Source organism: Aythya fuligula, chromosome 11, assembly GCF_009819795.1.
Source record: "Aythya fuligula isolate bAytFul2 chromosome 11, bAytFul2.pri, whole genome shotgun sequence".
NCBI classification, from domain to species: domain Eukaryota; kingdom Metazoa; phylum Chordata; class Aves; order Anseriformes; family Anatidae; genus Aythya; species Aythya fuligula.
Genome location: NC_045569.1, coordinates 8475791 through 8490390, shown reverse-complemented (window position 1 = coordinate 8490390; position 14600 = coordinate 8475791). Strand labels below are relative to the sequence as shown.

General features: G+C 44.5%; 1 protein-coding gene across 1 annotated transcript in view; it reads right to left on the bottom strand.

The window, feature by feature from the left end:
• PSTPIP1 (proline-serine-threonine phosphatase interacting protein 1) overlaps positions 1 to 4559 on the bottom strand; it is a 52484-nt gene extending 47925 nt beyond the window's left edge. Inside the window, exon 1 of the mRNA XM_032194959.1 lies at positions 4527 to 4559. Coding sequence (XP_032050850.1) covers positions 4527 to 4559 — 33 coding nt within the window. The remainder of the gene's footprint in view (positions 1 to 4526) is intronic.
• Positions 4560 to 14600: the final 10041 nt, after the last annotated feature.

The following is a 14600-nucleotide window of genomic DNA, read 5'->3' as shown; positions in this document are numbered from 1 at the left end:
TTTTTAATCAGAAATGACCAAATTCATTTCACCTAAAATGAGCTTTCCACAAACCCGTTCATCTACCTGGACTGGAAAGACTTCCAAGGCCTTGGAGCCAGCTCCCTCTGCCCCAAGTGCTCCTTCTCCTGCCAGGGAAGATGCTCAGCCTGATACACCACATTCAGGCCGTAACTGACTAAGCATACAACCAGAAGCTGCAAACATAAAACTGCAGTCCCTCCATTTCAGCTCATCACCAAGGAAATGAACCGCCTGAATACGCTGTAACTGCTTTCCTCACACGCCCTCCTACGTAGCTTATTAGGGATGTGGGTGATGGAAGAAGCTGTGAGTGTGTTTGCCTCGTTATCAATGTATGAGCTGGGAGTATTAATTCATTTGAGCTTCATCTTAATTGTTGTGCTCTGCTCAGACGTGTTTCCTGAAACACCAGTGTTTCCGCAGGCACAAGAACTGATCAAGTATTTGTCTTGTGATTTCTTGAGGCTTCAGGGACTGTTCTGGGATGGCAACCCCCTTTGCAGAGTGCTCCTCATTGCCCCAGTGAGCAAAGCATCCTGCCCAGGTCGGATATTTTCTGTTACGGGGGAACACAGGAAGAAATAACACGCAACAGAGGAATGGAGCAGCATCTCCCATGGAGAAGAAGTTGACTTCACAGCAAGCACAGACTTAGGCTGGGCAATTAGTTGGACTTTTCCAAGTTGTTTCCCCTTTTGTCCCCCATACCACACGCATCCACTAGTGAGGACAGGCCCTGGATGTAAGCAGGACCACTGTGGATATGGTGATGGTGCCCATGCACCCGTCTCTAGTCACACTTTCTGTGGCCCGGAGAGATGTGGTACATACTGACAGAGGGTCTGGTCTGTGCTCCAGTGGGTGGTGAGATTGTTCATTTAATTTGCCTCATGTAGTAAAGACAGCTGCAACCGGTACAGTGCAATCCAAGTGAAAGTCAGAGGGCGAGACCCTTGCAAAGTTGAGATGCCAGCACAGAAGGTTTGGGGGCTCCTTCCCTCCCTGCCCGCGCTCAGCTCTGCCCTCATAATAAGTGACATTATTTATAAAATTAGTTACATCTTTTTGGGTGTATAACATACATCATTATGCAAAAAGCTACCAGGACAGGTGAGAGGTTCAACTACAAGGTAGATTTTGCATTAAACATGATGTAGTATATAGTCTTAAGTCAAAACAAGAAAGATTTTAAAAGCTTTTTTGTCTGTATCAGGCTCATCTTAAACGCTTACATGGCTCTTAGGACTGCAGTGTCTGACCATGACCTTGGGTATTTTGTAGATAAGGAATATAGCAAAGAGAAGTCTGCAGCAGGACTGGCAGCTAATTCTTGTTATCTCAGGTTCAAGGCCCATGTCATATTTGCTGGCTCATATCTCCAGTTCATGCATGCTTTTAAATCTGAGCTAGGAGAATCCACAAGCCCTCAGCTCATTTCACACCTAAGAAATAAGGAGCACTTCACACTTTACAGCTCTGCTGAAGTTCCCAAGCACACTAACGCTCCATGACACTTTTTCAGAATTGACTTGGCCACTTGATTTTGAGTCCAAGCTGCCAAAGGAAATAGCTTTGCTCCTTCTCAGCTCTGGGCACTTTGGGGCCTGTCAAAGATTAAATGCCTCCTTTGAACATCTTCCTCATTCCACCTTCTCAGGTGGCTAAGACAAAGCCAGTAAATGATGCCAGTGAATACCTATCTAGAAGAGAGGGAAATCAAGAAAGAGAAAGTATTTGTGATAGAAGGGGAAAGATTTTCTGGGTTAATACTCGTTATAACAAAAAATGGAATGTTGTTCCTATTTCTTCCTGTTGTCTTAAGCCTGTTAACATGAAACTCAGGTGGTACCATGGACAGGCTCCCCACTGACCTGGGAATTTACCTACCCATCTCATGCAATGTTAGAGACAGGTAATGTTTTGCATTTGTACAGTACTCCAGCAGACTATTAATGTGTTTCACTATCAAAATCGATTCACATTTTCATCTCATTAATATTTTCTAAAAATATTAACTGAGGATAGGAAACGTTCACTAAGAAGTGTATCTTAGTGGATGCATTAAGTGAATTTCACTTAAATCATTACAGTGTGTATGCAAGATATAAAACCAAAAGGCGTAATTAAAAATATAGTGGTTTCAGCCCAGGCCATGAAATACTGACAATTAAAAAAAATAACAGAAGTGTGAAAGTTTTAGAATAGTCCTGTCATTGTTATGTTTAATAGTGGAAAGAGATATTAAAACTCTTATGAGCTATGAGACACAGTTTGCATTCTCTGGAAAGGCAGCACGCATGATTAAGTTTGAGGGACTTTGGAGAAAAATGAATGGAGTTCCTTCTGGGAAGGAACTAGCATATATGATCTAGTTCCTTCCCAGGCTAGTCTAGTTCCATGCTAGTCAAGGAGGATCTGCTGCTTTTTGGATTTATGTGCATATTTTATGTTGTGATATTCACTAAAGAAACTTCTGCCTGTCCAAAAGTTGATGGTAAGGGCAGAGAGTTGGTGCTTGGGTATCCATCACCTGGATGAATTCTGGGGAGAGGGTGCAGTGGTGTCCTTAGGCAGGGCTCAGAGATCAGGAGCCCGTAAGGAGTGATCTGCTGTGATGTAAATGCACTTCTTGTTTTTTCAGTCATGGAGACAGGCTCCATTCATGGTATAAATTAATAAAGCAGATCATTGCTCACCGAAGCAAACTGGGCAAATATATTTCTGGCTCACTAATGGGCATAACAGAACCTTATGAATGCAAAAATAATTGCTGATCTTGTGATTTTGGGGGCAAGCTGTACTCTTCTGCCACGTTGTGCAATATCCTGAAAGGTTTCATTTTAGAAAACTTCTTATTGCATACCTAAAACTACCATAGCACAACTGGATATAAATCTGCCCTGTTCATCAAGCTTAGTAATGTCATGTTTCCAGCCAAGCAATATTAAAAACAAAGATGCTTTCTTTTAAAGCCGGTGGTAGCTTCAAAGGCAAGCTAGGATTATATTCATGCTAGCATGAGTAAGCACAGGAGAGAAGCTTGGGGAAGAAGAGCCATGAAGAACTGGCCTGGCCAGATTGTCAAGAGGCGCTAATCACCCTACCCCTACTCCATGAAGCACGCCTGATGTATTCTAGCTCAAGACCAAGATCCTGGAAAGTAAATTGACAAAATGTAGCAGTTCTAAAATTTGGATTGCACACTGGTGAGGGAAGTTGAGAAATGCAAAAGCTGAAGTTCTTGCAGTCGCACTGGGCTGCAGTTATGTTTTACTCTGTGCGTCAACCATGCAGTTTGTATAAAAGAAGAGGCGAGAACCTTGTGGAGGTTTGCTCTGGCACAGTTAGGATTAACACCAAAATCACCATTTGTATTTCCCCATTACTATTTATTTTTAAACTCTTTAAACCTGGTACTACAGTGGGGGTAGGGGTGGCTTCCTGGAGGAGCCTAGAGGAAAGTGCTGCTCTGAAACCTCTTCCTGGGTCTGTCTGTCTGTTTTATACTGGGAGAGATTACCCTGAAGGAAGTGGTAATCTCCTTTCTTTCTATCAAAGGATAGACAATCAAAGAATAGAAAGAAAGCATGGAAAGAAAATATCCTGAGAAGAGTCTGCTCTGATTAGCTTGGTAGGAACATGGTGGGAAGAGTTTGTACATCTTCATGTCTTTATTTAAGTCAGTTCTAGATGCTGGAGAAATGTTTGCCTAGACAGGAGGCAACCATTTAACACCCTGGTTTACTCAACTTTGCACTGTTGTTTTTTTTCCTCTCCTTAAAACCTTCACATGAGAAGCAGTTGCAGGGGAACCTCAGATTACCCAAGAGATAAACCGCTATGGTCTTTTTACCTTGTAACTGCAGAAGAAGAGCTTGAAAACAAGGTGCTCAAAGGTTATTCAACTGAAAGCCAAATGCTTTAGTATTCACACTTTTTAAGCCAGTTGTGAGTTCTCAAGCACCACTACTAGTTTTTCCACCTGTGCTGCTGTAGGAGAGCTGGGTGCCTACACACTCTCTTGCATGCCCTTTTGCACGTAAAAGTGGGCACAGACTCCATAGGTGGGCAAGCAACAGCATTTTGCACACGGTTGGCTGGCTTTGCTGATGCTGTTGCATTCTACAAGTAAACATTAGAGAATTCAGACTGTAATTAGTAACAGTTCACTTGCTAAGAGGAGCCACTCCTAAACCTGAGACTTGCTGCAAGCGAGCGCTCTAAGGACTGTGAGACAGAGAAAGCCATGTCCCCTTCAAAAGCAGATGCTGGACCTAGCACAGAAACTGGAAAAGTTGCTGTTTTTTGGATGTAATTCTTTACAGTGTCTCCTTCTGCCTACCATCAAACACTTGAGCAGTATGTTTTTGCCTGGAGACAAATTTGGATGAAGAGCAGGATTAAGTTAGCTCCAAAGTGTATTTAGAGCCAGGTTGCATTTTAGAAGATATTTAAATACAGACTTATTCGATAGAGGAAACTTGGGGGAAAAGCTCACTTACCCAAAACGCATCTTTAAACTGCAGCTGTGTCATTGTGCTCACTCTGGGGAGGGCAAAGGGATCCCTCAGCACGTCGGTTCTCAGACGAGAGCAGCAGCAGCAGCACCGAGCCCTGCAGTTGTTGCTGTACACCAGCCCAGGCAGGACGGGGAGCACATCCACAGAAATGTCTTCTCAACTCAGGCTGGTGAAAACTAGCACTAGGCAGTTTCAGGTAGCTCTGTGTAATGACTTATAGCTGCGGAGGGACTGAGGGGAAAAAAAAAAAAAAAAGCTCTTGCTCACACACAGAGACATGCATGCACTCAGCACCCTACCCCCAAACCAGTTTCTCTTCTGGTAAACAGTTAATATTGAAATGAGGAAGCAAAGAGATGTCAAATGGTGTCAGTCTGCTCCTTGCCATGTGTGCATGCGAGCAGTGGGTAGAAAAAGAGAAAGAAAAGTTGATTCAGTGGCTTGATCTGATCGGCTACGGGAGGAGAGAGGGCAATCAACATGCAAAGGAAACCAGCACAATACAAAGATAAACTGGGGAGGAAATTAGAGTCAAACTGCTGTATAACGCTGTGCTCTTGTGAAGGAAAAGTAGCAAACCCAATGAAAGAAATGTATGTGTGTGCCACGTTTCTCCAGCACCTCCTGGAGTAGCATGGACCTGTATGTTGGTGCATGGGAACTGGGGCTGCAAAGCTGCCTTCTGCAACTGAAAATGCTTTTCAGGGCTGGTTAAACCAAGGACGTTTTAAATGTGCAGGTGCCTTAACATGCGAGTAGAGATACTTGTGTGTGTAGAGAGAAAAGTTCCGATTTGCATCCCCTTATGTAAATGTTTCTATGAATAAGCAAGACATTTTAAATTTAGAAGTAAAATCTGAACTCTAGAAACACTTGTGCTAAGAGGTAGAGGTAAGAGCACAAGGACCCGAAGTGAAGCTTAACGAGCAAATTCAAGAACTGGCGGCATGCCCAGCACCACACCCAGCAGCACCGAAATGAGGCCTTTCCAACAGTTAAATAAGGTAACTGATTCATTACAGCACAGCTGCAAAGAATTGACAATATGTAACATGTCTGCTGCTTCTGTGAAACCCTCCTCAAAATACCCATCCTCCAAGTGACTTTGTCCCTCTCCCTAGGAGATTTTAAAGATTCTGTACGCTATTTTTAATTACGCACTGATATTTTTATATGGTAAGAAAAGGAAAAAACTTGTTATGCAGAAATAGATCCTTCCCCACCAAGAACGTGTCAGGACTAATAGCCGTAGCTAATTAGCATCGCTACTGATGCTGCTCGTCTTTCTTCTTTCTTAGTGCCCATGCAGCACAAGCCGCATGTGCAGGTTTTTAGCAGGGAGGAAGCCTCTCGGCTTTTCTGAGCTCTAGAGGGACACAGAGATCTCTTCAGAGATCTGCAGCAGCAGCTGTCTGCAGTTATCAGTGGTCATGGAAGTAGCAACTTGTCATGGCTGGGTGCAGGACAGCACAGCTGGCGCGTCTCCTTCCCGGGGGTCTGAAGAGGAGCAGCGCAAGGCACAGGGAATGGGCAGAAAGGGAAAATTAAGTGCAAGCAGAGGAGGGCCAAAGAGTTTGCAGGTTGTGAAACTGCTTTGGTAGTCGTGAGTGGCAGGAAAAAAACATCACTGTGCAGGGAGGAAGAAAGAGAAACACAGGGGGTCCCTGCTGAGGAGTGAGCAGAGCTTGCTTTCACAGTGAAAACTGCCTGAAAAGAGTGTGTTTTGAGGACATGGGCACTGCTCATAATACTTGATCTGTTGGGAAAAGATCTTTTAAAGGATGTTTTGTCTCAGTCTTTCTACAATGTAATGTGTCATCTTACTATTTCCAAATTACAGCTTTGTTTTGAAATTGATAGTTGCTGCTGTTGGGGTTCATAGAATATGCATCAAGTGAATGGAGAGATGAGTTCAGGCGTTCAGAATGATTTGCTGCTTTCTCCTTACTTTTACTTCAGCCCTGAACCAAAAAGCCAGTTCAGTGTTTGAGGCTCCTGCTGGCCTCTGCCCCCCGCCTGTCCCTCTGAACAGCAGCAGCGGTGCTCAGTAACCTCCCTTGGAAGCACAGCACCCGGGGATTCACCGTGCTCACCGTGCTGCCAGCACAGGCAGGTAGCTGTGCTCCATGGATGTTTCTCTTTTGCTGTTGTCTACAGAAGAGCCTTGAGCAGCCGTTCTCCTAGCCCAGGCATTTCCATGAGCTGTCTGAAAGGGGCTGCTGTGAGTCCCTGGCTCTGAGCTGCTGGGCAGGTGCTTGATCTGAGCTGTGACCGCAGGGCTGCCCACTTGTCCCAGCGCACCTGGGTTGTGTTCAGAGGGAGAAGGGGCAGCCAGGCTGTGCGGGGCTCTGGGGGAGGAAAGAAATGACCTCACCCTTGCAGCTGAAGAAACTGAAACCTCTAGCACATGGTGGTGGTGAAATTGTCAGTGTTAGAGGTGGAGGCTTGGGAAGGAAGGGGTTGGAGTACTGACAGGGGAGATTTTTCCAGGTGGCCATGCTTCGCAGCTGCAGGGTGTGAGTGACATCTTGTTTGCCATCTGCACGGAGTCCACAACCCCAAATGCTCAGCTCATTTCCTCCATGACCTCAGCTGGTCCCCACCCCAAAGTGTACCCCTGCAGGTGGCTCAGGGCACGCTGCAGCTGACCAACAGCAGCCTGCAGAGCCCAGGGTATCCTGCCAAAACTGGCCGTGAGGAGCTTTGATTTTCCTTTTCTGCCCAAAGCCAGAACAGCAAAGAATTCATAAATGCCTTGCAGTGGGTATCAACTGAATGTACACGGAGCTGAACTACTGCAAATGCTGGTTTGCAGGATGAAACTGAGAGTGGGTTTGGGATTTCCAAAGTAAAAATGCCCTCAGTGAGCTTGAGAGCTGTGCCAGTGCCTGGCTGGATAGGAAGCTTCTCAAATGGTTTGAGCACGATATCCTCTAGGTCGGTCCTTCTGGAAGTCTCACTTTAACCTTGTAGAAGCGCACACAGGGCAGCAGGGCCTGGATTCACAGAGGCATTTGGGAGCCCAAGTCTGTAGGAGTCAGTGAGCTTTTCTGTGCCGTTCTGAATGGAATCTTTCTTACACATCTTTTTCTTTAGAGAGTGAAGGGAAGTAGTAATGGGAAAACAAAAAGCAATGTAAGCTTCAGAAAACAAAGATTCTCTTAAAAAAATGAAAAAGACCACTGGACTGGGTCAGTAGAATGATTGTACATCCACAGCAAGACAAGTCAGAGCCTGTCTCCATGAAAAGCCTCTCAGCACTCACAGCCTAACCAAAGCACACACTCCAGCACAATGTGGGTACACGTCTCACTTGCCAGGGAACTGCAGCACTTTTGCCTCTGAAAAGTGCTTTAACTTCCCGTGCTTTTTTCCTTTTCATTAACACCACTCTGCTTTATTGCTCCTGCCCTTGTTCTCATGACAATGGTGTGTGGAGGATCTAGGAGACTGTTGGGTCGAGTCGTCGCTTCCTTTCATTGGTATCAGCGTTTGGCTGAGAATTATGTTTCAGTGGGGGGATCCCTAACATTCAGGATAGCAGAGTGATTCGACCGTCCTTGTTGGGCACAAGGTGATTAAAGTGGCACCAGGCGCTGGAGGAAAAAAAACACCAATACGCATGTAAGGTGGAATTTTGTACCTGACACTCCTCGTTTGTGGTGCTGAATGTCTTTCCAAATGGTAGGTAGCACAAGTAACCAGACCTGTGGGTCACAAATGGATGGCAGCCGGGGTGAAGGTAGAATGAAGCATTCATCATCCTCTGCAGCCACAGCATTTGCTGATGGTGCTTGACGTTACCTGCTCTGCCTTGACTAGCACTGACATTCCTCTATATGGAAACTACCTGTACAAAAGGAGAGCCAGGGAAAAAATGATAGTGATATGTGTGAGACCTGAGAGAAAAGAGAGCTGTCTCTGGGGCAAGGCTACTGCATCTCTCACCTTCCTGCTGCCGCAGGTGGGATGGGAAGGTAGAGGATGCTCCATTACGGGAAGGAGGGTTCTGCATCAGGGCTGAGGGTCCCATGGGAGCGGGGCAGTGCTCTGGTGTGTCCTTACGTGGGTTTTGGGGTTTCCTTCCCACAGACACCACACTGCCAGGGAGGCTAGCCTTGAGGTTTCACAGGGAGGTTCATGTGATGCTTCCTCAGCATCCCTCGTTTTGATCTTATAACATAATTCCTATTGTGGGTGGTTTTTTGTTTGTTTGTTTGTTTTTCATTTTCCTGGGTACTTTAACCAGTGGGTACTTGGCTCTGGTTTGTTCCAGCTGTGGCCTTAAATCTACCCACCTTCTCCCAAATATATGTGCAGTTTCTGGAGGAGAATATTGCCCTTAAGCTGTTTCTTACTCTCACTTAAGGAAATAGTACTCCTCTGTGTTTTATAAATAAAAACACTAAAAGAAAGAAAAAATCTGATAATGTCTGAGCAATTCCTGCTTGATATCTGTAAGAAAAATCCATCAGTGCATGTTTGTCCTGGAAGATGCATTAACCTGAAGGTAGTCATATCCACAATGCCTTCAGGTGAATTTTCAATAGGAAGAATCAGGTGCTGTATACTCTTTGGATTTATGTATCCATTTTTTTTTCATGTCTTCTTTCATATTGTCTGATAAATTTTCTCTAAGTGCATGTTATGTGTTCATAATAAATTGAGTAGGAAAGGCTGTAAGGGAAAGAAGTTGTTTTTTATTTGTTAAAAGTAATACTTAAATCTCAGCAATAATTTACTCCACTTAATCTAACAAATTAGTCCTTGAAACTGTCTGGAAACAGAATGTACCATTTAATCTATTCTGGAGTCAAAAGAAATGAGAAGTCGGATTTTTTATATTTGAAAGGTTCAGATTAGAAAGTCTCAGATTTTGGCATGCGTCTGAATGAAAGTTTCATTTGTCTTCTAATAACTGCATACTGCTTTGAGCATTTTTATTAGGGATTTGGGGAGCAGGTTTGGACCCGACAGTAGTTAAAATACAAAAATAACATCTGCAAGCTGGATTGTACTCATTCAAGGCTTCCAGTAAGATTTTCTTAACAGTTGTGCTTCTGATTTCAAGTAGTCCGACAGTACAGACAGTAAACCTTTCATTCTACACAGAAAAAAGGAAGTCTATGAAAATTGTTAAGGTGGTACATAAAGAGGTGCTGAATATTCACATAATTTGGATATTAAACTAATTATATTTTTCAAAACCCGTCAGGTATATTGCAGTCCCTCTGAATTACTCTTTGTGATTGGAAAAGAGAAGGCACCTCGCCTAGTCCTTACAGCCTCTCTAAAATTAAATCCAAGAGCTGCAGCTTCACAATGATGGCTGTATTAGTCATGTTCAAAATGAAAATAGCCCAGTCTCTGGCCTCTTGCTCAGTCCTAAAACACCAGTGATGATGAGACCGGTCCCAGAGGAAAACCACGGCGGCAGCGTGCAGGTGTGACAGCTGCCGGGCTGCTGCCGTACAGGCTGAGATTCAGTGCAGGAAATGTCAAAGGCCTTGAAATTAGCCACAAGTGAGCCTATTAAATAAATAAATAAATAAAAAGTCACCTTTCCCTCTGCAAGGAGCCGAGCTGTGTTCCCATGAAAACAGACAGGGAGCCCCCACGTGCCTCCTGCAGACCCAGTGGTGGTGGGTGGAGAGCGATCTGCTCCCCTGAGCCCCGCCACATCAGCTCGTCTCCCCATCTCCTTTGGCAGGAGCTGTCTGACCCTCCTTCCCAAAGCACTGCTTCAGCGTGAGACAGTCCTGCTGCCATTTTGCTGCTGTAAAACTGACAACATAAAGCTTGACTGCATGCGCTGCTTTCTTAACTAACATCTATTGCCTTGGGGCAGTTTCAAACGGAGGCCTTCACTGAAAGGTGGACCAGGCCCTTAGGTTTTACCTAATAAAAAATAACAGTTGTCTCCATAATTAGAAGCACATGGATGGATTTCCTCTACAATTAACATCATGTTACCACGTATATCCTAAAATGACTGGTTGTATCACAGAAATGGGGTCCTCCAGTGCCTAAACATGGTTAGCTACCATCCCTACCAACCTGACCCCTGAAAGTGTTTCAAAGAGGACACAGAGAAGAGAAGTGGGGGGGGGGGGGGGGGGGGGGGGGGGGGTGGGGGGGGGGGGGGGGGGGGGGGGGGGGGGGGGGGGGGGGGGGGGGGGGGGGGGGGGGGGGGGGGGGGGGGGGGGGGGGGGGGGGGGGGGGGGGGGGGGGGGGGGGGGGGGGGGGGGGGGGGGGGGGGGGGGGGGGGGGGGGGGGGGGGGGGGGGGGGGGGGGGGGGGGGGGGGGGGGGGGGGTGGAGTGTTATGTCCCGGAGGTATCACGTTGTTCTCTGGAGAGAAGTATAGCCAGGTGGTGGGAGAGAAAATGAAAAGATTGGTGTTTCTTTCTCCCCTTTTTGTCACAGCATGATGTAGCTGTGAAGAGATGCTTTTTAGTTCTCTTTTTTTTTTTTCTCTCTTTTTTTTGGATGTTTTACAAACCTGCTTGCTTTCTCAGTCCCACTAATTGAAAGGAATTCACTACTCTTTTGCTAACCAGCTAGGCAGTGCTCGCAGAGCCAAAGAGCGTTTCCCAGCAAGGGCTCTGCATACTGCAGCTCTGGAAAGAAAGCAGGTCAATGCCATCTCCAGCAGGGCAACTCTTGTACAAACTGTGACTCCTTTAGTGAGATGGTGAGCTGCTTAGCATCATGGGATGCAACAGTTCCGATTCCTTTGTCATGTTTAGCAAATATTCTGTGTATTTGCTCGTTTAGAAACATCCCCGGTAGTTTTAATACGCTTTTTTGCTGAGTAGAATTGCAGAACTGTAGCAGTCAGCAATGAACATCTGAGAGATCTTCAATAAAAAAATAATAAAATAATAAAAAAAGCAAAACCTTTTAAGCTAAATTAGTTGTATGATTATTATTATTAACCTTGCTTGAAATACTAAGGTGTAGTTGTTTTAATTTCCAAACAAAACGTAACATTCACAGCTCTGACAAGCTAGCCGTTGAGTCCCAGTCAGAGCTGTAATCCTCCTCCCCCTTGTCACACAATGCTACTACTATAGCTAGAAAGAGGAACGGGGGACTGGGTAAAGCGTCTGTAGCATTTGTGCTATTTGCAGTCCTGAAATGCCAGAAATACTGATCAGCTGAATCACACTTCGGCTCTGTAAGTGATTCTGGCTAATACTTAATATTGCTCATTCTTATTTTTCTACTGCTGTTAATGTTGAAACAATTATTAGTAGTTTTTTCTCAAAGTATACTATAAAAATATTTTTTTAGTGATTTCCTTGTGTATTGTTTTTCAACATCTTCACTTTGATAGATCAGATAGGCTGGTAAAATGACATTCTTTGTAACCAAGTGTCTCCTTATGCCTTCACACTAGTGGCATTCAGAGGCGTTGCAGTACACATCCATGTGAGAAGCATTTATGCAGCGCAAAGGATTCTCCTTTGGGGACCAAATTCTTGTGTGGTTTGTGTTGGTATTACCCTTTAGTGTCACATTTATTCTTGTGGGAAGGGCACCGTGCACTTTGCATGGGACGCTACCTTCTGCAGAGAGAAGGAATACATACATGTTATAACAAAAATGACTTCTACTTCAAAATCATAATTGAGAGGTTTTTCTTGTTACTTCTGGCAAGCTCTGGTGTTTGCTTGTTTGTTTTTTAAGACAGGGGAGGAAGGGATAGCTTGTAGCTGGAAAGGCTGCATACTCAAAATACCTTACAGTCTATTGAAAAATAACCAATAGACTTGCTTAATAGACTTGCCAAATGTTTCAGACAGGATCCCTTTGAAGAGGATTATCTGTGCCTCCCAGTCTGCACAAGGTCTCCACTTCAGCCTCCTGTTCACAGCAGGGCTAACCTCCAAGTTGGTCCAGGCAGCCCAGGACCTTTTTGAGCGCTGACCACCCCCTGAGGGGAACCCTCCAAAAGCCTCTCCTAGTCCCTTTCACCACCATTCCTGTGAATTTATTTTGTATCTAGTCAGAATTTCCCTTGTTGGAACTTGCGACTCTTGCCTCGACATTATGTTGTGCATCTCTGAGAGGTCTGGCTTGTTTACACCAGCAATGGGATTTGGCTTGTTCTGTCACCTGCCACTTGCCTTGAGATGAGCTGTAAGTTTGGTAGGATGTGTTTTTGTACGTTTTAAGTGGATGAGATGCTTTGTGTTCTGGAAAATTTTGCAAAGCTGAGCTCTGTGATATTGATTCTTCATCTACTCGCTGTCATACTGTTCTCCCTTTGTGCTCTTCACCTGACATTTCACATGCAGTGTTTGTGTAGAAATCCAATCTTCTGGATCCTTGATTTTATAAATGGAAGGATTTTGAAACAAGCAGAGGAATTTTGTTCTCTTCAGTGAGTTCAGCTAGTATTTGTTCCTCTGAAGGTCTCTCTCACTGTCCAAAGAGCTGTCCTAATGCATATTCCCCCAGACCTGCCTCTGAGTTAGGCGCTGAGGATGTCAGGAACCTCTCTGGGGAATGAGGTTACCTTGCCAACAAGAAGCTCAGCCTTTAAGAAACTTGAGTGGTTATTACATGGAGACAAAGTGCTTTTGTCAGCTTTGGTACTTGGATTGGGAATATTCAGCACACCGCTTACGAAGCAAGGTCAGGTGTAACAGGCGAGGGACCTTCAGAAGGACATCTCTTCCCCTCCAACCACGAGCTATTGACAAAAAGTGACACTCGGCCTTCTCTATCTCTTTGTATTCTTCCTGTGAATCAAAGCTAAATTTTCAGTTCAGTTTGATTTAATTTTGGTGTTGTTTTTTTTTTTTTTATGTTTGTTTGCTTGCTTGCATGTTTTGTTTTGTTCTTGGCCCAGCTGTTTAGGGCTGTCCCACCTGACCACAACCTGAGCTGTGCTCATAAAAAAGGCAGAAGTGATGCCATGAGACAGCCTGTGACTTCCAGAGGGGATACTGGAGTGAAATGTAGCATTAGCTGAATTTGCTCTTGGCTACTAAGATATCCCTGCAGCTTGTTTTTGTTTGTTAGGTTTGTGATTAGAGAGAAAATCAAAAAAGAATCAAAGTTACAGTAGGGGTGGGACAGGCAGAAACACAGACTGCTGCGTATTGGATCCCTAAGAAAGCAGGCACAAGCAGGCCCCTATTTTTTCTGTCTTCTCGACTGTGTGTTGCTAGAGTAGGTATAGAGATGGGTAAGGAAAACCATGATAATTTAGCATGCCTTTTAGAGATCTGTTTGACTTGTAGGATGCCACGTGTGGAGGCTTTTCGAAAACAGCACTAGTTGAACACGCCAGAACAATAGCATAAGAGACCATCGTTTCTCTCAAAACATTGTACACGTTTAAGCACATGTAGTCATATCCAAAGCTTGGATGTTGTGCAAAACCTTTTGTAAAATCTGGCAGAGGGGAAAGACCTACTAGACACTGCTTCCAGCCTTCACCATACAAAGAAACTCCGAATGTACTACAACAAATAGTTCCTACAGGAAATGAAAAGACTTGGCGTAACTCTGTGTGACTCCAGCAGCCTCCGGTAATCCCAGATTCAGCACAGCACTTCCCTCTATAAATATGTAGATGTAATGCCACACTGGAGTGGTGAAAATCTCTGCTCTAACCCACTAAAAGTTTTCTATTTAATTTCCATCTACAGTAAAATAGTTTCAAGTTCTTCACCTCATTGCACTTTCTCAGCATAGTTGCAAAATGCTAGGTAAGGGAGAGACCCTTTCAGTGCATAACCCTGAAAATACCTGTGCCACTTTCATGTAACTTCTACAATATTTGGATAGACATCATTAAATAGAAGTGGTGCATTGCCGATTTTGACAACCTAAACACTAGATTAAGCTATCAGAAGCCACAAATCTAAGATCGTGAAAGCATTATTAGGCTTTTAAAGTAAAACAAGTCAAATTTCAAACCCATTATCAGAAATCAAAAGAGAAATCTACGTTAATTTACTCTAGGAATTACTGAAACATTCAACAGAATAGAGCAATAGAACTGAGCTTAGCACTTCTCCAAATCCACATTTCGGTTACAT